General features: G+C 35.9%; 1 protein-coding gene across 5 annotated transcripts in view; it reads right to left on the bottom strand.

The window, feature by feature from the left end:
- The window catches only part of LRRFIP2 (LRR binding FLII interacting protein 2), a 51,893-nt gene that overhangs the window by 20,188 nt on the left and 8,297 nt on the right, over positions 1–23,408 (bottom strand). For 4 of the 5 annotated variants that reach the window (XM_034065622.1, XM_034065630.1, XM_034065635.1 and 1 more), the window contains exons 2-3: positions 21,942–22,046; positions 16,648–16,734 (exon numbers count right to left, since the gene is read on the bottom strand). In XM_034065622.1, coding sequence (XP_033921513.1) covers positions 16,648–16,734; positions 21,942–22,031 — 177 coding nt within the window. In that variant the 5' untranslated portion in view covers positions 22,032–22,046. Of the gene's footprint in view, positions 1–1,194; positions 1,303–2,947; positions 3,002–3,094; positions 3,143–4,497; positions 4,543–4,625; positions 4,674–5,388; positions 5,464–6,848; positions 6,915–7,849; positions 7,892–10,610; positions 10,677–12,387; positions 12,442–15,168; positions 15,220–16,647; positions 16,735–21,941; positions 22,047–23,408 lie in introns of all 5 variants that reach the window. The other variant, XM_034065615.1, reaches the window with a different exon arrangement.

The raw sequence follows: 23,408 nt of genomic DNA, 5'->3' as shown, positions 1-23,408 counted from the left end.
GGAAGTCTGCTACAGTTACACTAGAAATAAGTGCTATTTTAGGACATCTTTCTTTTTCTTTCTATTGTGGTTTCTGTAGAAGTAACATTGTATTTCCATGGCAAATTCACCATCTCCAATGATGTACTGAAACTGTAATTGCAAATATTTGTCACCACTGTAATGATAAAGTGATGTGAAGAACATAACTGATCTGAAGTATCAGCTTAGAATAACTTATGGATATAAATTTTGAATCTAATAATACATAATGGTGATGATGATCATAGAAGCAACTGAGAAGGCAGCGTCAGCCTCCACATTTTCTTTCAACAAAGCATTAATTTCAGGAAAACAGGTTTGTTATAAATGCAGATTCTCAGAAACAGTGATTGTAGGGGTACTCTAGCAGCCTCTTAGGCTTTTACCCAATGAAGCAATTGCAGACTGCTGGATCACCGTGTGGCACCAGCATCCCCCTTTCCCCATCTAAATAAGCCCTGTTCTCAATCCCTCCTCCTACTGCGTGTGCTAACACTATTACTTCAAAGACATGCCTAAGAACAGAAATTTCCCTTTTTTTTTCCACTATTAAAATACAGCCAGTAACAAGAATTTCTAGAACATATAGCAGCAACAGGGAAGGCAGCTAGGTCTGGTGTAAAGCCTAAAGTTTGTATTAAAGGGATTTACAAGAAAACCATCATCATATGTAGCATGCTCTGTTGACTTGAGATTTGGTACAAGAGCATAGCCAGCAATGTGTGCTCCATTAATGACCCTGACAAAATCTCACCCTGGATGAATGAACTCTAAAATGAACTAAAGAGAGAACAGTTGTAAGTATTTATTTTTGTCACTAAACCAAGTAGTAGTACTCCAAAAACACACAAAACACCAGACATTGTTAATTTCTGAGGGAAATCCCCAACATTTTACATTGAAGAGATGATTAAACTTATCACACACAAAAACCATGAAGTGTTAACGTGTTTCACATGCTTCCAGCAACAGGCAAAATCCCCTTTCAAATAAAGCAGCATGCTTTTTAGAAATTCAGATTCCAGACACTTCTATATGACAAAACCTGCCCCATCCCCTCAACAAACCTATCTGCCATTAAATAACTCTGAATGCTTTTGCAGTATTTACTCTTTCAGAGCATTAAAAGAAAATCCATAGTATTCATCACAGTATAACAAATGTTACACTCACACTATTCAAACCTTGGGCATCATCTGCATCGGAAACAATGCTTCCCCTGCGGTTGGAACGACTGAAATAGTCAGCAGCAGTTTCACTTTGATCAGAAAAATCAGAGGACTTCAAAAGATAAGAAGGGTGAAAGAACTGAAGATAGTATCACAAAATGAACAAATGCTTATTAAAAAAAAAAAAAAAACAAACAGGAAATCCAAACTTAAATCTCCATTAGTGCAATTTAGTTTTGCTTTTCTCACAGTTTAACAGTTGTAAAAATCTTACTTTCCCAGATTTCTGCTATTTTAAATGTGTCTACATGAATAAAACAAGTACTACACTGATGTGACTTCTTTAGTCAGCATATGCATTGTTTTTATATACTCCCTTCACATGCTTATTACTTACTTACTTACTCTTATAGTTCATAGTATCTAAGCCTAAAAGGAACTAACATCTATTGTCAATTCATGCCTTCATTTGGAGCAACATAGAAAAAATAATACAGAGACACCAAAGGGTTTAGCACTATTATAGTGCCAAATACAAGCTACAAAAAATTAACTGTAAAAAATGTTTATAAGTCATAAAAACAGATAATCAGAAATTGATAAATAAAACAGTATTTTTCTCTACAAAAGTCTTTTCTTCAAATCAACACAATTCCAACACTACTAATTATGAGTATGAGCTGGGTTTCCTCTTTTTAAGAGGCCTCAATTTTAAGAGGCCTTACAATAGATGACAAGCTTATGCCCCAAAGCTATATGTCAGACAGGCACCTAAAAAGGAAAGGGAAAAAATGCTAATACTACACTAGAAAAAGGCAAAATATATCAAACTTACATATACATACTGAGATCTGATATATCTATATAAGGTTAAAGTATAAAGAAATTAGTGTTAAGAGAAACTAAGGAGAAAAGTACTATTTTCACTGTTCAAGAGACCTCAGAGATGGATGTTAATACCTCTTATGTTTCAGAACTTCATAAAGTAATAGCAAAATTCCCTTTCCTACACCCTCAAAAATTCATTCTGACATCTGTTATAGCTAAAAGCACCCAGTTTCTGACAAATCTGTTCTGATTTGTTTAGTCTCTACACCATTGTTAGGAATATGTGAGAAGCGAAAAACGGATCCAACATAACATTTCAATTAAACCCATACCAGAACACTTTTTTGTGTAACATGACAAATGGGCAGCTGTACTAATGAAACTAGGACAGCTGTTCTGCAACAGAAACAGAACTATTTAAAAATCACTTTGCAGCAAGAAAAGCCATCTTCGGAATGACACTTTTAACACAACAGAAATAAAGGAACAAATTTCTCTTGGTTTTGAATAGTAGTGCCCATAAAAATGAGCCTGTTACTTCTTACTGGATCATATAAGAAAGTTTGAAGTAGCCCTCTTCCCCAAAGACATGCATTGTAGTAACAGTTTCACGTGCCTGCTAGAACTATGACATAAGGTGGTAACCCCAAGAATGTCCTGTACTCCGGTTTCCAGCTGCTTCCAGTTATGTACATTAGAGATATTTAAGAGATGTTTAGAAAAAAAATCAATCCTTGTTGCTTCTACACTCTGCTGTCCTGCTGCTAAAATTTTACATCTTGCTAAAAATGGCATCTCTAACAAGTTACTGATGCAGAATTGAACAATCGGACCTATGTGTTGGTCAGTAAAATGAACCGTGGTATAAATACTCATAATCATCATTCATTAGTAAAGCATTCAGCAAACCATGCAAGAGGAATGCTCACCACAGGACTACTTCGAACAGAGCTTGCTCTTGAGGAATAACTGTATTCAGATGGCTAAAGAGAAGCGATGAATACATTTTTCATTTTCATAGATTTTTGTCTCCAGAAAACAAAGATAAGAAACAACCAAAAGCCTACTACACTTACAGTGTGAGAACTATATGAGCTATGTAATCCATCACCACTCAATGATGCCTGAGAAAGAGGAAATAAAATGCTCTTTACATTCAGTCTCAGAAATGATTACACCACACTCATATGCTGTATTACACCACGCTCATACGCTGTAATACACTCCTTTATGAAAGCACAATTTTTTTTTACATTTCCAGCAGTATTTCCTCCTACTGTCAGGGATGTCTATTTCCAAATACAAGTTTAATAATTTCCTTGAAAAATACCCAAAGAGTTAAAAAAGAAATATAAAAACCAAACCTTTCTTTTCAGAATAAAATTACAACAATCACTTAAATTTCAAATTGTTTTTCACTGTTCTGAAGTCTTCAGAAGTTTTAATCCATCCTGGAAATTGAAGATATATTGTACACTTATCAGTTTTGCTTCAAGCTCAGCCATGCAGCTTTTCCTGAATTACAACATTTCAAGGTAAAAGGCTGAAATCTATTTATGCATTGAATAATAAAAGCAGCTCTGGGAAATATAATAATAATAAAATATAGTGTCAGGCTGCTTTCCTCCTACCAGTGAGGAGAAGTCTAGTAGAAACTGCATGCAGAATTATACGCGTATCAGAACTGTACGTAATAGCAGTCATTACGGTCTTGTTCTTTCAGGGTATCTTCTAATGTTTTCTCAAGAAAATGCACAAAGCCGAAAGAGAAAATTATCTGCTTGCAATTCAAGCCCAGTACAAGATCCCAGTAGCTGCATAAAATAACACTACATAAAAATACCTGATAATTTTCTACACAGGTTTAGCATGTCACTAGATGGCAGTGTAAGTTGAATTTGAACTGCTGGGGCGGCAAGAGCCATGAGGTTTCAGGCATGCATGTCATTTTGAAGACAACTTTCTGTAGAGCAACTTTAGCCATTCTTATAGCACTTTCATCTAATTTTTGTTTTGCAAAGATGCAGATTATGTTTTCATCCTATTACATCACGATTATTCATTTAAATAAGGCAACTTATTTGAAAGTATCTAAAGTGTATTTTACCACAAATTTCTGCAACCTCCTGACAATATTTTTTCTTGTGCAAATGCTTCTTTAAATAGCTTTTTAGTATTATACATGCAAATGTTAATTAGTATGCTTGGATTAACTTGTTCTAACCTCGTATTCCTTCAACATCATCATTATATTCATAAATATTATGCCTCTCTGTCTGTAAGATCAGTAAACCATCAACTACTAAAATGCTTTGAAGAGGCACTTTAACGATGTTAAAGACACTAAACTGAATGACTCCACAAAACGACACACACAAGCTTCAGCTTCAACAAGGAAAAAAAAGCGCATGTAATACTGTCAAGCCTCATGGCTATACAATACAAATTTAAGGCAACCATGCAAATGGTGCTTACGAACCAAACTGATACTTCTTATCAAACCAGTGTTTACAGAAGGAGACACCTATGAAGAGAAGTGTAATTTTATACTTCTGTGGGCCATTCAAACATCTAAAGGTAAGTAAGATTATTTTGCATTGTACTAACCCTGTAACTCCTAGTTGTTGCCACTGGATCACTGCATAGAGAAGATGACTGTAGTGTGAAAGAAAAAGTCAGAAACCTTTCCTGTGTACATTAACATTGTTTTAGTATATTACTCTATATTCCCTGAAAGTTATAAAGAAAATACTAAATTTTACATCTATTAGAGACATGCTTGGACAAACACTCCAAGAAAACCCATTATCTTTGAGATCGTATTTTCAAACATTAAAGAAATCTGGTATTTTTATCAGATTTATAGAAGAGAATGACAGAAAATTAAGTAGTTGTAAAAAGTCACATCAATTTCCTCTAGTTGCTGATTTAAACCTGACCACAAAGGAGGTACAGGTACTGGAAGACAGCACCCATCTCAGAACAGAGCAAGGACTTATGTATATTACTACAAAACAAACTAGTACATTGATACTAAACTTTTAACACTTTCTGTTGCTGTTTTAAAAAACAGGACTTAGAAAAAGCAAGTGTCACAGCTGCTACGTTTTTTCTTTATATCATGCAATCAGGAAATAGAATTAATTTGGAATTTAAAACCCTATATAGGCAGAACAGAGTAACTTGCATGTTATCCATTCATTTTGTAAAAGGCAACCCCTAGAAGCAAGAAAAAATAATTGTAACTACTAGCTATAATAATCTGCAATGTTACAGAAGGAGAGAAAAGTCTGCTTCATACAGCATAAGCAAACCTAAATAGATGTATTTTATATACATTAAAAAATTAATATAGGAAGAGGAGACAGACCCGAGTATGGTAGGAAGAAACTGGTTTACTATATCTAAGGCTGCTATAATTTCTTTGATCGTAGTAAATTCCACTCTGTGAGGGGAGGAAAAGAGAAAACAAAGATTGCATCTGTAGATCTTGTAAATAAAACTTCTACCTTGACATTGCTCAATGTTCCCAAGCTTAGAATTGGTACAGAACACTGTAAAAATGTTCCCCATAGTTGACCCCAGAACCATATAACTTTCTGAAGCAAATAAAATGTAAAAACTCCCCAAACCAGTTGTGCATCCTGTATATCAGCATTATCTGTATTTTTAATATCATGCTCAACCAAAAATAGTAAACAATCTTTGGGTTTTTTTCTCCCTAATAAGAAAGCTCCAAAACATTTATCTAAACCCTGACAAGTGTAGCATGAAATACTTCAAAAACATTTGCCAAAACCTGCTAATAATTTGATCTTCTTTTTTTTCCCAGTAGACAGCATAGTGAATGAGAGCATTTTTGGAGAGAGAGGGTCAAATCCCTAACTTAATGCAATTTAACAAAGGAAGGATGTTTGTGTTATCAGCATTAATTTGTACCCTACCACTGCTCCTTACACCAAGCATGCATGAAAGCCTAGAAATTATACTTTGGCTGATTCCTGTTGGGTTTTGACATTTTCTACACCACCTGCATATAAGCATATGCATATGTGAGGAAAAAAAAAATATATATATATACACATATAAAGCAGGAGGAAAAAAAAGTAAGAGTTGAAGACATGGCAAAAAGGAGCACTTTCAGAATGCAGTGCACCTCAAAACTGCACGGAGAAATGTTGTAATACAAATAATAGGTAAACAAAAATCATTTCAGCCTTGTCTCAACACAAACACCTACTGCTGCTCTAATTCCCTCAACTTGACACAACTGCTAATCCATCAGTGCCAAAACCCTCTGAAAAATTACAGTCAAAATACGTATTAATTATGTTACACACTGAACTTTCTAGGATAGTTTTTGGAAGATCATCACCATCCATGTGCCTCTCTCAAGGGTTTACTGGGTTAACATCAAGGTTTATGGTAAATTCAATCCATTTCGCACCTATACCTAAAGTATATCTGTTTGATAAGGGACAAAGTGTAAATAATAGAACATGTGTCTCTGTGCTGACAGAACAAAATTTAATCTGGAGAACTGCACTTTCAGGTAGTTCCAAAAGCCTTCCCCAGGCCTCCAGGAGAACATGATTTCTATCCAGCTGATTCCATTCATGGTATTCCACTGACATGAAGAGTTTCAAACACTCAACTTCAGGGAAGAATTTGGTCAATACTAGAAGTTTGTTTTTCCTGAACTCATTTATGCATATGTCAGCTACCTAATAACTGTAATAAATCCATAACTGTATCAGCATGTAACTCCACATAATGTATTTATAATAAACATTATAGAAAATTAACCAATAAATATAGTAGAAAACTAACCAATAAATCTCTATGTGAGTGACCGGCTTTCTTCTTTGAACTGTGAGATTCACTGTAACCATAACTCTAAGAATAAAGTTTAGAAAATTAATACCACTACATAACATGATCAATTTTAAAATATAAACAAGTCAAACATGAGGATTTAAGATTTTTACCATCTACAATGGAAAAAAAAACCAGAAAATTCTAACTACATGATTAGAATAATAAGCCATACTTCTATTGCTGTGTAAAAAGGAACTGGTAAGTGCAGCTATAGCCAACCTTATCTCTGCTTAACACAGACTTGGCTTAAGGCAGTGGTCACATTTCACAGAAAATGTAAAACCAATAAACAAACCAAAAAAGCTTAACATGACAAATTATTTTAAGCACTATATTGTGTCTGCTTATCTGTAGTGAATTCAGATAACACTGCTGTTTAAATTCAGCTTTTTAAGTTGTTCACCATGTCCCTTTCAGTGGTGCTTGTCTTCGCTTAAGGCAACACACAGAGATCTTATTGGGCATGCCAATAAGAATGGGATGCACTCTACTATTATTTCATAACTATACAGACTGGTTTTAAAGTACAGGTACACAAACCACCTGTATTTTCTCAAGACTGGAATAATTTTCTATTAAGTTAAAGTTTCTACATGGAAATGAACAATACAAACACATGCATACGCACACTTTTAATATATTCTCCAGTCTAATCTGTACAAGTCACTTCACTACAAAGTTTAGAAATAACAGGTAAATACTAAAGAGTGCTTACTGTGAGACAGCTGTCTGTAATATATCACTTCATTAGATTTTCTCCCAGAAGTAGTTTATACATGCATTCTATGGAAAGTCTTAGAAACATATTGCTGTTCTAGGTCTGAAAGTGTGCTAGTATAAATGTATATATGTCTTCAAACCAATAATTCCAAGATGCTAGTTAGTGTTGTTACACCTTCAAAACAAAGCACAAAAGCAGTCTTCACTCAAAGACATGCAAAGCGTCAACATACAGGGGCCGAGTATCTTGCAGATCTATCCTTAGCACTGTCACACTGAAGTGAAAGAAAATGATATCAAAATTCAAAGTTTAACAGGAACCAACCAACCAAAACCAAACAAAACCCCCCAAAACAGATTTTTTTTTTGTTTTCCCAAATAATTATTAAAAAGACTTGAATGGAAATTGTAAGAACACACATTCTACTAATGACAAAAACTTATACATGAATGATTTTGCTATTTATACAATCTAAAGGGCATTCTGAGGATGGAATACTTTAATAAAAGCACAAAACAGAAATTGAAGGTAGTTTGAGAAAACTACATGATATCCTAACAGCATGCTAGAGCATTACCCAGTGTAATTTGCAACATGAGAACCACTGAGAGGATTACAAGAAAGGTAATCTCTTCTTCTCTACTGATACATCTGAAAATTCCTTCAAGAGATCAAATTAACACCAAAAATTCCCTGATTTTAGATTTTTTTAATTTTGTTTTTACATTAATATAGGCCAGGTTTAGTTCACATGATTTCATATTGGGTTTATATTATCTTGACAGTTCCAATAGATCCAATATTCATACCATATTAAGTAGCAATCTAATAATGAAATTTATAGATTATTATACCTGGTTTTGTTGCTTAATGTATTACCATAGGTCACTGTAGCAGCTTTAACCAACTTAACCATTTCTTCTTTTATTTAAACAGTTTTAATCTTTGCTTTTTACCTACCAATAAGCAACCTTCATACTGAAGAATGGTGATAGAATATGCATCACTTTGATGATTATCATCATCACAATGCTTGACTTATACCTGTAACACTTTTATTTCACTAATAACAGCTTAACAATCTACTACCAAATATTTAGGTTGCCTGAACTAGGAATACCACAATATATATAGAAATACCCATTTCTGGAAAAGTAAAATTTGTTTGTATTCCAGCCTTAACTGCAGTAATACCATTGCAAGGTAACTGAGAAAAAAGGTCTCCTGCCATAACTTTCAGCAACGTCTTTGTACCTAGACAGGCTGATGCAAAATCTTTGCACTTTCACTTTTTACTTCTCTTTTGGGGCCATTACAAGAGACTGGAGAGACTTCCCTTCAACCTTCAAGTTACCTTCAAGACAGAACACTTACTACTTTAAATTTTCCCTGAGCCCTCAAACTTGCTGTCACTGTTGGGCTACATCAATAATGACTTCAGGTGAAGCTCCCGATGACCAGAAAAAGGGAAATATAACCCCCATTTTTAAGAAGGGAAAGATGGAAGACCCAGGAAATTACAGACCAGTCAGTATCACCTCTCTGCCATGAAGGATCATGGAGCAGATTCTCCTGGAAGGCATGCTAAGGCACATGAAAAACAACAAGGTGCTTGGTGACAGCCAGCATGGCTTCACTAAGGGAAAATCCTGCCTGACCAATATGACGGGGCTACAGAACTGATGGACAGGGGTAGAGCAGTTGATGTCATCTACCTGGATTTGTGCAGAGTTCAACACTGTCCCACACAAGGTCCTTGTCTCTAAACAGGAGAGACATCAGTTTGATAGGTGGACCACTCGGTGGATAAAGAACTGGCTGGATGGCCGCACATGAAGAGCTGTGGCTCAGTGTCCAGCTGGAAACCAGTAACGAGTGGTGTCCCTCAGGGATCAGTGTTGTGATCAATCCTGTTCAACATCTTTGTTGGTGACATGGACAGTGGGATTGAGTGCACCCTCAGCAAGTTTGTCAATGACACCAAGCTGTGTGGTTTGGTTGATACGCTGGAGGGAAGGAATGCCATCCAGAGGGACCTTGACATGCTCGTGTGGTGGGTTGATGCCAACCTCATGAAGGTCAACCAAGCCAAGTGCAAGGTGCTACACCTGGGCTGGGGCAATCCCAGGCACAACTACAGGTTGGGCAGAGAAGAGATTCAGAGCAGCCCTGCAGAGAAGGACTTAGGGGTGATGGTTGATGAGAAAATGAACACAAGCTGGCTTCAGTGTGCGCTTGCAGCCCAGAAAGCCAACCGTATTCTGGGCTGCATCAAAAGGAGTGCAACCAGCAGGTCAAAGGAGGTGATTCTGTCCCTCTACTCTGCCCTCCTGAGACCCTATTTGGAGTACTGTGTGCAGTGCTGGTGTCCTCAACATAAGAAGGACATGGAACTGTTGGAGCATGTCCAGAGGAGGGCCGCAAGAACAATTAGGTGGCTGGAGCACCTCCTGTATGAAGACAGGCTGAGAAAGTTGTGGCTAATCAGCCTGAAGAAGAAAAGGCTGCGTGGAGACCTCATAGTATCTGAAAGGGGCTTACAAGGATTCTGGAGGGAGACACTTCATAAGGGTTTGTAGCAACAGGAGAAGAGGCAATGGGTTCAAACTTAAACAGGGGAAGTTGCGGTTATATAGAATGAAGAAGCTCTTTACTGTGAGGGTGGTGAAACACTGGAATGGGTTGCCCAGGGAGGTAGTGAATGCTCCATCCCTGGCAGTGTTCAAGGCCAGGTTGGACAGAGCATCGGGTGACAGGGTCTAGGGTGAGGCATCCTTACCCATGGCAGGAGGTTGGAACCGCATGATCTTAAGGTCCTTTGCAACCCAAACCATTCTATGATTCTCTGATTCTACGCACCATTGCAGCAGTTAATTACCAATTAATTACATCTTCTATTAAGAAGCATGCTTTCACCAAACCACTGCTTTGGTAAGTAGACACAGAAAATGTTATATGAACACATCAAAGCATGCTCATTCCAGGCTACACACCACAAAATCTCTCCTCCTGGAAGTACTTGCTCTGCTCCTGTGAGAGCCACTGACATCCAAAGAACTCTTAAAAATGAAATTAACAAAAATACATAAATATGTAATTTTTAAAAAGCTCTAATAACTGTTAATCTTCACTGAAAGGCACAAAATAACCAAGGCAGTTAAAGAAATTCCCCAAAAATTAGCTCAGTCAAGGGTGAATTACTTAAAAAAAACTTGCTAAGGTGGAGATTATGTCAACCAAGGCATGAGCAGCTGAGCAAACCTGCACCAGCTAAGAAGTTTATAAGTGATGTCACATAGCGTATTTTATATGCTTTTTCTAGAAACCATTTATTGTTTGCAAAGCAGTCAACACTACTGGATTTAAATGATTTGGTGAACGTATTTGTGTGATAAATGATAGGAAGGCTTAACACTTGCAAGATGTTACACGCAATTCAGTTAACATCCGATTGCCAAAACCTCTCCGTAAGAGACAATCACTTGGGCTTTTCTGAAGTCACACAAAAGAAACAGCTTGCTCCACTTCAAAAATAAACCCAAGCCTTTTATTTTAGTGGGTTGTCCCTCTCCTGGCCTACATACCCAGATCAAAGACAAGCTGATTTTTAGGCAGCTTCTAAAAACATATAATTATTTACAAATGCTCAGTAAAACCATTCTTTAGCACCATATATGACCTAGAGAGATTATAAGAGAGCCAAGCCAATAAATACTTCTGTTAGCAGCCCTCAGGATACCTTGCATCATTCAGGTAAGTCTTTGTCACCAATGAATAATATATTCCCACATTCTCAAAGAAGTAAAAAATGGCATCCTACCAAACTCTTCTTCAAATTGTATCCTAAGGTGCTACTAGTTTTTCTTCCAGAAATATTACAGAAACCCAGCAATACTTAAAGAGCAAGAAATGAGCAGCTCACAATAATGAGCAGGCAAGCATCAGCATCAGTTTGGAATGAAAGCCCGTGTTACAGATCAGTATTCCTCATCTTTAGTAGGTGGCACTGATTCAGGATCCCCGAGTCAGTAGAAGTATTTACTTTATCAAATATAATTTTCCTGTTCATGGAATTTCTGACATAGGGAAAAATGGAAAAGAGATTTTTATTTTTTTCTCATAAGACTTATCTATCAAGACCAGTGTTTGACCATTAATAGCACCTTCCCATCTGATAGTGAGATTTAACATGTAGTAGCAATAATAAGACAGTTGAAAACTTAGAAATCTTAATCCCCTACCATTCCAAGACAAGCCAATTAATTTTTCCTATCTGGCAATATCCGAAGCCTAAGTCACTACTATTACCCAGTTTTTAAAGAAAGAAATGAAATACATTAGATTGGAATAGCACTGAAAGATGACACTTAAACCTCATCATTAAATATATGTTAAACCAAATAACTGATTGTTGAGCTACATATATTTCCAAAAACCTACTCAATTATTTTCAGCAACAAAACTATACTGTAAATAAATATATGTAGTAAAGAAAAAAGAAGCACAAGGTACTCATAGTAAAAACAGTCAATTAAAATGTGACAACTGAGAGTCTTTTTAAATATAAAGATGTTCATATATAAAAATAAACTACCTTAATACTGATAGAAATAGAACACCAGATGAACTTTAACATTATGTGTGACAAAATGTTAACTCTAAAACTGAGAAGAGTAAAAAAGTATCACCCACTCCTTAAGAAAATCAAACCAAAACCAAAAACTTTTTTTTTAAGGCCATGATGGAAAAGTATACAGTTTGAACACAAACCAAATAGGAATGTCGACTGGACCGGTGAGAATACCTGGCCCTCTCTGAATCTTCCTGAGAAAGAAGAAATGCAGAATTATTTCATTTAAGAAAAAAGATGACAAAGTAAAAACAAGCAATGGCAACATGCTGTTAGCACCTGTAATGCTACGTATTATTTTTAATAAAACGTTGTGGTAAGTGAACCTATTCAAGTCAAAAGAATAGTGATTTCACCTTATGTGGATAGGTATGCCAACATACTACATCAGGTGATGTAAATAAGGAGGGTTAATACAGTTAATAATTAGTATCCAGTAGTTAATCTTTCTTTTGATTACTGTATTAATGCAGGAAAAAGTACAAGATTTTTAAAATTACAACACCAAAGTAAAAAATTAAAGAATTTAAAAGCATTACAAAATTACATTAGTAAGAAATCTACTACACTATTACTAGTGTCAGATTGTGAACATTTTACAAAGTCGTTTAAGCCCTAAGAGATTATCTTTCTCAGTTCCCTCATACATATTTCAGATTTTCTCTGCTATTCTAGGAACAAAGCTTCTTAAGCAAATAGATCAATTAAGTTCTATAGGTAGTTCTGCTCTACAATGACAGTGAAAATAACAAACCCAACTTATGAAATTTGGGGGAGGACAACTAGCTAAAGCACCTCAATACCTTTTGTTCTGTTGAAAGATCAGAGAATGGTAATTTTGGTTCACACAAAGGAACATAATAAAGCAGGACAAAAATACAACTAATTTAAACATTAAAATGTTTCACGTGCCATAAGCTTCTCAAATTTTTAGTTACAGTACGTAAGCGTGTTATGAATAACCTTAAACTATTCCATTTGGGCTCTAGAACTAGAAACCCTCCCTTAAATGACTCACTTCCTGCAGTTTTCATCATGCAAGCTATTCTAAAGATTGTAATCCAATTATCTATAGGGTTAAAAGCTCAGCCTCCAGATGATAGATGGATGCCTAAAGTCTGTCTTTCATACTGCTTATGGTCCCTTGGTTATTTTCTACAATATCACTGGATAAATGTTTAATATTATTTAGTGACTATTCAAGAGGCCTAGTTAATACTCCGCAAGCAGATAATTTTCCCAAAGGAGTTGGGGGGGAAGAGAGGTTCATTTCAAGACATTCTAGTCTTCCTCTCTACAGTGTCTATTTTGAGGTTTAAACATTTATGCTCTATAACCTTTCAACGCATCATAGTCAAATCACTGCCAGTTTTAAATACAGTTTGTGCTTGTGGTCTGAATGGACAAATACTTGTTATTAACATCTGCAGCTTTCAAGCAGTTTGCTATTTATGTAAGGTTCCTCTTAAGTGATGGTGTAACACCCCAGGCAATAATATGGTCCTATAATGCAGGACTTCAGCTTCTGATACAATTTTCTGTAGGTAATTTACATAAAGTAAAAAGTCTTTTCCTGAAATACAATTAGAAAATAGAAAGCCAGTGTGGAGTGTTCAGCATATTCAGGCTAAAGGATAAAGGAAGTACTACAGTACATATTGCAAACACAGCTGCTGATGCTAGCTATCAAGCTTGATTCCAAAGAATTTAAAGTTTAAAAAATGCACTTCATATAAAACAGAGCTTGGGTCTCCCAATCCGGGAAAGGAGTGCTCAGAAATCTCCTGCAGATGTGCCTCTTGAGAATGCAAAAAGAAGGTGGCATTAGTTTTGAAGTGAGATTGCTCACAGATGTAATCTGTCTTCCATAGTTTGGGAACTCTTGCTCTGCAGCAAAAAAGCATTCAAATGTGCATTCCACCAAGAGATAACAGGAACCTATATCACTCTATAAGTGACATGAGAACTAATATATACACAGATGTCAGCTAGGCAAAGAAACAATATAAAGTCAGTACAACTTTTGTTGTATATGAAACTCTAATGACAGTTCTAGGATTTCCCAACAGAAGTGCTGATTAACTGTCATGGTAGTTTTAACTACTTGAAATTATGGTTAGTCTCTGCTTGTACTATTTAAATCTTCTTGATTCAAAATATCCACAGCACAAACACTTCCTTATAAACATAAAAAGAGACTCATCTCCCATGTGCCTAGAAAGGAACTCTCTAAGGAAACACTGCACTAAATTAGTACAAATTGAACAGCAGCTTTCTCATATTGTAACTCAACTATCTCCACTCCTTCCTACTTTGTGGATTTAATCTAAATAAATGAACAGTCAAATACTTTTTCATTATTCACTGAAAAAGAGGGTTAAGGGTAAAAGGATGGAAGTGATGCATGGGGTGATAGAGTTACCCTCCCCCACCCCTTCTTTTTAAATCTTTTACAATAATTTTTTGTAAGGCATAGAAGTTACTCAATCGTAAGTGAAAAGACCAGCATTGCAATGTTACCCAAAGAGGAAACAAATAAATGCAAGTCCACTACAAAAAACAAGTAAAACCCCCAAGCCTCACAAGTTAACTACAATAAAAATATTTCACTGCTGGAAAGATGTTTAGCTAGATTGAAACTAATGTAATTTCATTTTCAATATTCAAGACTCCAAGCCAGCACATGGTGGAAACAAAAAACCCGCTTGATTTTTAAGAAAAGCATCTCATTACATAGTTTACTTTTTGCTGCCATAAGGTACATTGCATCTCCACATTCACATATAGCTTAGATGTAACTTTTTCCAGTAATAAAACATTTGGAAATTACACACAGCAAAACATTAGTAAATTACTTCCTCCAACTCTCATGTTAGTTCTCTGAGCAGCAAACCCATGCACAACAGGTGGTTTTAGCCTACCATCCATTTCTGGATATGAGCCCATTTTCTATCATATGAATGCTGAGAAAGCTATAGAATGTAAAAATAAACAAACCATTTACAATACAGATTGGACATGAGACTGGATTCTTTAATCAGAAAACTTGAAAAATACCCAAGTTAATTGCCATGTCAGTATCATATCAGATACCTACAACATTTTGAAAAGTGACAGTATGGAATAATGAGAACCATGTCAAAAGCTAAGACAAAATCATGTTTCATGAACCGCACTTGTTATTACCACAGGAAAAAAACCCATAAAATCAGTATTTACATGGATTTGAATGTAATCATGATAAATAATATATTCTCAATTTTTTGCATCTGTGTCAAAACCCAAACCATGAAATATTTAGACTGCTGAAAATCTAGTTCCTAGGATTTTTCTGCTACAGAAAATCAATCTTTTTAGGAGAAATACAGAACTGCAAGTGTAAATATTAGCCCATTGGTGTGTTTTTTGTTTTGCCTTTTTTTTTCCATAAAAGATCCTGGCAATAGCTATTTATTGTAAATACTTTTGGTATAATCCATATGGGAAGAAATTGACTGAAAATTGCATATCCAAAGTCACATATCCAAATTATGGCTACTAAGTATATTATAAATGCATTAAAAATTCTCTCTACTTTTTCACAGTAGTTTATCCTATACATTAAGCAATGGTCACATGTGGAAAAGGTCACATTTATTATTTATCCAGTGCTGCCAGTTATCCATATTTACATGGCCCTTTTGCACAGCAAAAAGCAGCAAAGAAACTGCCTTAAGTAATTGTTCTTACAAAAGCACAGGAGTCACCAGCTGACTCAGCCACAAATATTGTCATTCAAATCCAGACAATATTAAACTTCACATTAGAAGTTGAAAATTGTTCCTCTATGCAGAATTACTTATGTAAGCCTGAGTTCTGACACTTACATTTTCTCCTGCTCATTTCAATTAAATAAGCAGTAATAGGAAAGCTTCAGCCCTTTAAATATCTAAAGATAAACATTTATATTAATCTTTGTCCAATTTTGATTGCTAACATTGAACTTACTATATTTGTTAAAGCTAAAACATCCAAACATTTGATTATGCCGGTAAAGCTAGAATTTAAAAATCACACAAAAAATGTTTTATTTTTCATATGAAAGAAGAACACCAAAAGCCTATTTCATAGAGCATGTTTTTTCTACAACATGAGTGAAACTATTAAGAAAGTTGAAAATCAATGGTCACATGAATGTTTTTGTGAGATGCTATCCACAGGTAAATACAAAGCAAATCATCCTTTCAAATATATAACCCAAGGGGGAAGAGGAAAGGATGTGGCTGGAGAGAGCAGCTAACAGTTGCCTGATGCTGAAAATACCCAGCATGCAGCTGAATTGCACCAAAAGGCAAAACCTGATGCAAGTGCATTTAGAGTTGTACCAAAGGTTTGCAACAATTTCCGATGATTTACATTACCTCTTTTTGCTGCCGCTCCAGCTCTCTCATCCGTATATCTCTTGCTTCTGCTCGAGCTGCCCGTTTGGCTGCAAGCCTGGCTTCTGCCTAAAAAGAAATTGGAAATACTGAAAGTTAAAGAAACATTTTTTGCATAATGGTTTGAATATTCAATCTCTTCATAAAACCCCATTAAGATTACTATTTATATATATATTGTGATGTTAGAAAAAAAATCAGTTCTCAATGAAATTCAGAAAAAAAACCCTCATAACTCTTAACACCCAAACCATTTAATTTTATACTATTTATTAAAACTGTAAACTTTGATTAGTTTCAAATAGGTTTTTGCTTTTGGTTAAGGGTACTTCTCTCCTGATTTTGTCACAGATTTATGTAAAACATGAGAAACCTATGAAAATTGTGACAATTGCAAGTAACTGTCTTCTACTGTGCTTCAGGAAAAAGCAGGGGATATTTCACACAGTTCTACTTTACATGGTGATTAAACTACAGGTACAAAATATCTATCAAATAATGACGGGAAAAAACGCAAACACATTGCAGCTTGATTACTTAAAACAGTTTCCTTTAACTTCAAATGACTCTCATTAACAGTTCTGTATATTTTGCACATGTAGATGAAATTATTCCAAGCCTGTGTTAGCACTCTTGACTGCCATGACGCAATCCTTTTTCCTAGCAGCATAAAGCTACTCTCCTTCCTACCTGAAGACAGCACACAAGAGAGTAAAGGAATTCCCATGCAACAGGAAGTCCTTCCTCACTAGCAGTCCTACTCTGTAAATTGACTGTAATCACAGTTCTGTGGCATATAAACGTCCACATAAGCATTTATGTGGTGCAGAAAGGACTCAAACAGCTGATATGTCTAGGTTTAGTTCTGCCTGTAGATCAGCAGATATGCACATCTAGCCTTTAGACCTTGGCAAGGCTTTAACATCTATGAACATTTCTCTTAAATCAAGACAGAAAGTTCATTTGAATGTTTACTGATCCATACTAAAAATCAGTTCACATTTCACCACTCTCCCCTAGTCCTACGGCCGGAGACCTAACTTTTACATTCCTATAGGAGAAGCAGAAACTCAATTTCTTCCAATTTACTAAACCCTTGACAAAATACAGGGGAATTCTACAAAAAAAAAAGTCATCACCAAAATCAAACCATCTCTGCTTTTTAGAGAGATTTTTTAGTAAAAAATGGCTTGGTGTTACGTTAATTATTAATCTGAGCAACCATATTTCTCAAAAAAGTACACAATTTTAAAAAGATAAAGAAGCCAGCAAGTTAACTGAAAGCACAGCTCTTGGGCTTTGTTCACCAAACCTTAGAGCAAGAGAGAAATTGCATTACCATTTCATAGGCCCTCATACCCAATACCTCTTTATTCTCAGCAGAATTGTTAGAAAGCAGACCTTGTAATTTATAGAGCACTCAAAAATCTTGGTAACTATGACATTCAAATTCCATTAGCATTTGAACTGAAAAGCATTCCAAATACAGCCCTTATTCCTTGCTATTAGGAGTTTGGGAGCCAGTTCAGATTGCTTTGCAATGCTTAACTTGAATAAACAAATTTCAGTCCTAGAAAACTACAGACAGACCACTACAGTCTTGATTTCAGTTTCAAGAGACAACCCCTATTTGTTATTTGGAAAGGCAGAACTTTCCATGGGACAGGAGAAACTGTCTTCTATACCAGCTGGCTTACATTCTTTGCCAATCTAAGAAAGCTAAGAGCTTCAGAATATCTTATTTGAGACACTGAATAATACGGAAAGTGCATTGCTTTCAGAAAAAGGATGGAAAGATCCGTGTCTCTGGATGAGTACATCACCTCTAGTTTTCCTTGGTTTCAGTAAGCACAGGGAATTCAATGCCAGGAAGAATAATACACAACAGAATACAAAGTGTGTTCTAAAGAAAGAGGTCTGGTAACTCAGAAGCTCTTGGAATAAGGCAGTAATTTGCTCTGATGTGAATGTACTTTGTTTAGCGCAGAGGCATTACAGGACAGCTTGTCTAAATGCAAACTCCCATAGCAAGAAAAGCTTATAACTCTCCATGAACAGTGCCAGTCCTACAAGAAGTGAAGAGGGGAAAGATGAGGAAAATGAAAGAAATCTACAGAGGAAGTACTTTGACCAAACCCTTCACATCCTACAACAGAGCCTTTATCTTCCATTACATATTTTCATGACATATCAGATTCAGTAAGTGCAAAAAAAATAGTACACAGAAACAAATTTATTGGATCAGTACTAAAGAGTTTCCTAGAATACATGTATTTGTTGGTACCAAAAGGAAGTGATCAGATTTTTTTTTCCCATGTTCATAGAACAAGGGAATCTCAATTTTGTCAAGTTAGAGCAGTGAGAAAGAATCAGATTAGTGCTTTCTGAAATCTGAACATTTGGAGGAAAAACCCCTGAAGCTTCATACACTACACTAGGAGCCTTTGCTGGTATTACAAACTCTGACAATTCCTAGTGCCATTTTGTGACTGCTCTGAAGACCGGAGCACTTCTATGCAGCTCTTCCATGCAGATGATCCTGAGTGCCAGTCTTACATGTTCAGCATACTCTCTTCACCTTCTCTTAATACCTTTTAGGAATGTTTTCCTCAGAAGACATCTGACTTCTGGATTATGGAACTCAATTCAACTGTTGTAAGTAACATCTGCTAAAAAGGTAATTTCAGAACAGGAAGCTGAAGAACAAAACACCCTTTGACAATAAAAAGATAAGCAAACCATGTTGCAGAGATAATGGCCCCAGAACAGCAAAGTACATCTACTCTATAAATTCATGCACTGACAACTGGCACGCCTTATGTCAGCAGGGTAACTCAAAATTTCCCCAGCCTCAAACGATAAGGTATATGCATGGCAGAGTAAAATCAGATGTTATTTAAAGATAGAGCTTAATTTTCTTAGCTAGCCTCTACTCTTAAAGCCCAAGAAATGCATTCTGTTCCTTTAAACTAAAAGTCTTCTTTAGCGTACGTTAGCTAATATGATGAATTACAGCTACTAATTCAATGACAACAGCTGCTGTCTGACAATGGATCTGAGGGCCAGCTTCTCCTACACAGACTGAGGGATTAGCAACCTGACAGCAGTACATATTGTGATAATACCATATTCATAATGAAATACAACTACACACTCTATTTTAAAACTGGGTAACAATTTTAAGACTCTTAAAGTGCAGCTTGGGTATGGCAGCAGAAAAGCAGCAAGGGTGCTATGCAAAGCCTCAAAAACGTGTATACAAAGGTAACAAGCCATTTAATTCTGAAATATGTTCTCTTCTCCCTAACAAGCCATGAAAGGTGACCCTCAAAACACAGAAAAATGCCAGAATATTAGAAAGGGAAAAAATAGCTCCAACACAAAAATCAGAAGGAATATTTAGAACAATTCAGATAGGTTTTAAGAATTATTAATAGACATAAAGCAGTTAAAGACAATATGAAACGCCTAGCCCTTAAATGGTATGCTGATTAGTGTAAAATTTTTAATTATTTTAATCAGATTTAGATTAATACCAGAATACTGAATGAGTTTCATGAATTTTTCAGCAAACTGTCTACCAGTTCTTTTTTGACAGAAAAAGAGGGAAGACTTAATATACATTAATCCCCAGAACAGACATATTCAACTCTTGCCTCTGCAAGATAACACCTTTAGCTGTGAGACCTCATATTAATTTAACTTTGCATTAAGGGGGGAGGGAGAACCTTCAGAAAATCACAGAATCAATGAGGTTGGAAAAGACCTTCAAGATTATCAGGTCCAACCATTCTGCAGCATGGCCAAGTACCACCACTAACCCATGTCACTGAGGGACTCATCTACACTGTGTGTGAACACTTCCAGGGACAGTGACTCTACCACTGCCCTGGGCAGCCTGTTTCAATGCCTAAGCACTCTTTCTGTGAAGAAAGTTTTCCTAATATCCAATCTAAACCTCCCCTGGCACAGCTTTGTTCACTTTTGTTTAATTTACACTTATGCTCAAATTTTAATTGATGTAAGAGGACAAAGCCCCAAACTAGTTTTAAGTATGCTTATGATAGTTTGCTATTGAGATCTTTCTTTCCAGGCGAAGTTGCAAGCTGATGTTATTATACTGGTACCATGCAGAGAATACTCAGAAGAAATTTAAAGCCAGATTCCTTCTCCTTTGTTAACTGTTCTCCCCCAAAAATATGAGATAGAACTTGAGAGTGAGACAACACATGACCTGAAGCCCCACACAGAACATATCTGGCAGAACAAGAGCTTCCACCAGGCTTTCTGAGAACACAGCTTTCTGGAAAGTTACCAACTAAATGGAAATATCTTATTTTTGCTGACAGACCACTTCCTATGCCTACAGCCTCCAATGGCTGCATCTGAAAATACACAGAAGCAATGTTTTCAAAGATCTATCACATACATGCTTTACAAACACAAGTATATGTACTATACACACACATATATATAGACAACAGTTTACATTACAAGGCCAATTAGAATCTGCATTTTGCCCTCATTTATAACAAGTATGGTGAGCAGCTTTGTAGATGGTCTAGCTTAAAGCTCTTGTATCCATTTGTATACAAACAGAACTAAGGCTTTTGTTCCCAAGTCACAGCACTTCCAGAAAACCTCAACTCCAAATAGACATCTGTAAAACTCTAAATTCCATCTTCCTCCTTCCTATATCTGGTGGGACAAAATTCCCTTTTATATCAACTTCCTGATAACTGCATTTTTGGCTGGTTACCTCCAGCTCCCAGTTTTTCGGGTGGTGACGTGGTTAAGTTCTGGTATGGTATACATACTAGGCTTATTTCGACAGAAATGTGACTTTTCACTTTTGAAATTGAATGCATTACAGGTATCTTTTAATAATGACTACTGCTCATCCAACCCTAATACACTATATTCACCATATACTGCAAACTGCAATGGGATAAATTCGGATTTTTTTTTTTTTTTTTAGTTTTAGACCTGAAATAGCAATTGGATTATTCATTTATCTTTAGCTAAGATATATAACTATACATAAAAATATCTGCTAAGCTTAAAAGTGATCTTGTTAAGTTGCACTTACGATAAAATTAATCTCATTGTATAAACATTTCAGTAAACTTCTTATTAAAAATACTCTTAGTTTATATTAATTGGCATATTTTTGGCTAATTACACTTCTTAATGCTCGTGTTAAAAAGTACTTTTTCTGGATAATAAGACTGCTTTCATCCCTACTTTTGAGTTTAAGAAATTGGAAATTAACCAACCTCTCTGGCAATGTTACTCAGAGCTTCATCTTCTGCAGAAAACCTGTCTTTCACAGGAGTTCTCTTCCGTCCTGATCCAGGAGTTCCCATTTTTATTCTCCGGCTCTGTATTTGCAAAAACAGACAGGAAAAACATCATTTTCAGATACAGAATTAAAACCGAACAATTCACACCCCAAAATGCAATAAACTTTCCCATTCTTTAGCTATGTAATACCTAAGAAACCTACATGACATTGGCATAAAGTTATCCAGCAGCTGTATTTCTAGGAAAACTTGATCACACAGCCTTGTGGCACCTTTACAGAACAGCACTGCATCCCACAAGGTACACACTCAGCATTTTTCTGCTAAACAAAACCCATCTGTTTACCTACAGGTTCAAAGTTATGCACAGCTGTCAATTGCTCCCTGCTCAGTGATAACACCTATATATGCTGTTGCTTTTCACAACTCCTAAAAAAAACCCAAACATATATATAAAAAAAAGTATCCATTTAAATTTATGGCTGTGAAGAAAACTTGAAGGCAACAACAGGTTCAAGAACTAAACTTACAAGATCAGTCACTACAGCTCTCAAAAACCAGAAAAGATAGATCCAGCAGACAAACTTCAAAGCATCCAAGCAGGTAGCTGTGGTTTACTGACACTGTAATACAGCTGTTCTCATTCACCTGCAACTGAATGAGATCTGCAGTCTTCTACTGACACAGAAGTTTTACTATAGTAGAATTAAAGATGTTTCTAGACAAACATTCTTTTGCCTAACAAGATTCATAATCTGGGAAGTAAGAGAAATGTGCTAGTATCATATACCCACTATAATACATAAAATGCCCTCTTACTCTTCTTCCAGAAACTTCTGTTATTAATTGCAAAGATATAAAATTCACCACCAAAGCAAAACACTGTGCATACAGCCACAGACAGCAGCACATTACTCAAATAATCTAAATCAGTGTTTGCAAATACCCTAAAGAAGCCCTACTTCCAGACATCCAGTTCCTTCCAAAAGTCAGATCAGAATTTGGTGGTAGTCCAGCTATTTGACATAAACAAGATAAGTATCCCATATAAGGCTTGGGAATACACCTTATTTTGAACAAGATTTTCTTCATAAAAGTAAGAGGTCTAAAAGGGAACTATATGCTATCCTTTTAAAACTAACTAGTGCAAGAACTACCTTTCATACTAGGCCTAATCATCAAGTGTTCAAGAATTCCTTACAGTTTAATTGGGGAGAGGAAGTGTGTGTGGGGGAGAAACACGATGGGTATTTTTGTGCAAGCAAAGCTTTAAGTTTATTATTTTTTTACACAGCAATCACAAAGCCAAAACATGTCGGGGTACTGTCTGACACACAAAGATACCAAGTAGCACCATGGCTTTTTTTGTATTTTAGCTTCCATCCTTGTTCCCCCTTTTTGTCACTAGTCCTCTCTTCTCCTTACAGGTAGGAAGTCTTT

The sequence above is a fragment of the Melopsittacus undulatus genome, chromosome 1 (genome assembly GCF_012275295.1).
Source record: "Melopsittacus undulatus isolate bMelUnd1 chromosome 1, bMelUnd1.mat.Z, whole genome shotgun sequence".
Taxonomy (NCBI): Eukaryota; Metazoa; Chordata; class Aves; order Psittaciformes; family Psittaculidae; genus Melopsittacus; species Melopsittacus undulatus.
Note: the sequence above shows the minus strand (reverse complement) of the source record. Positions and strands in the feature narration are given on the sequence as shown.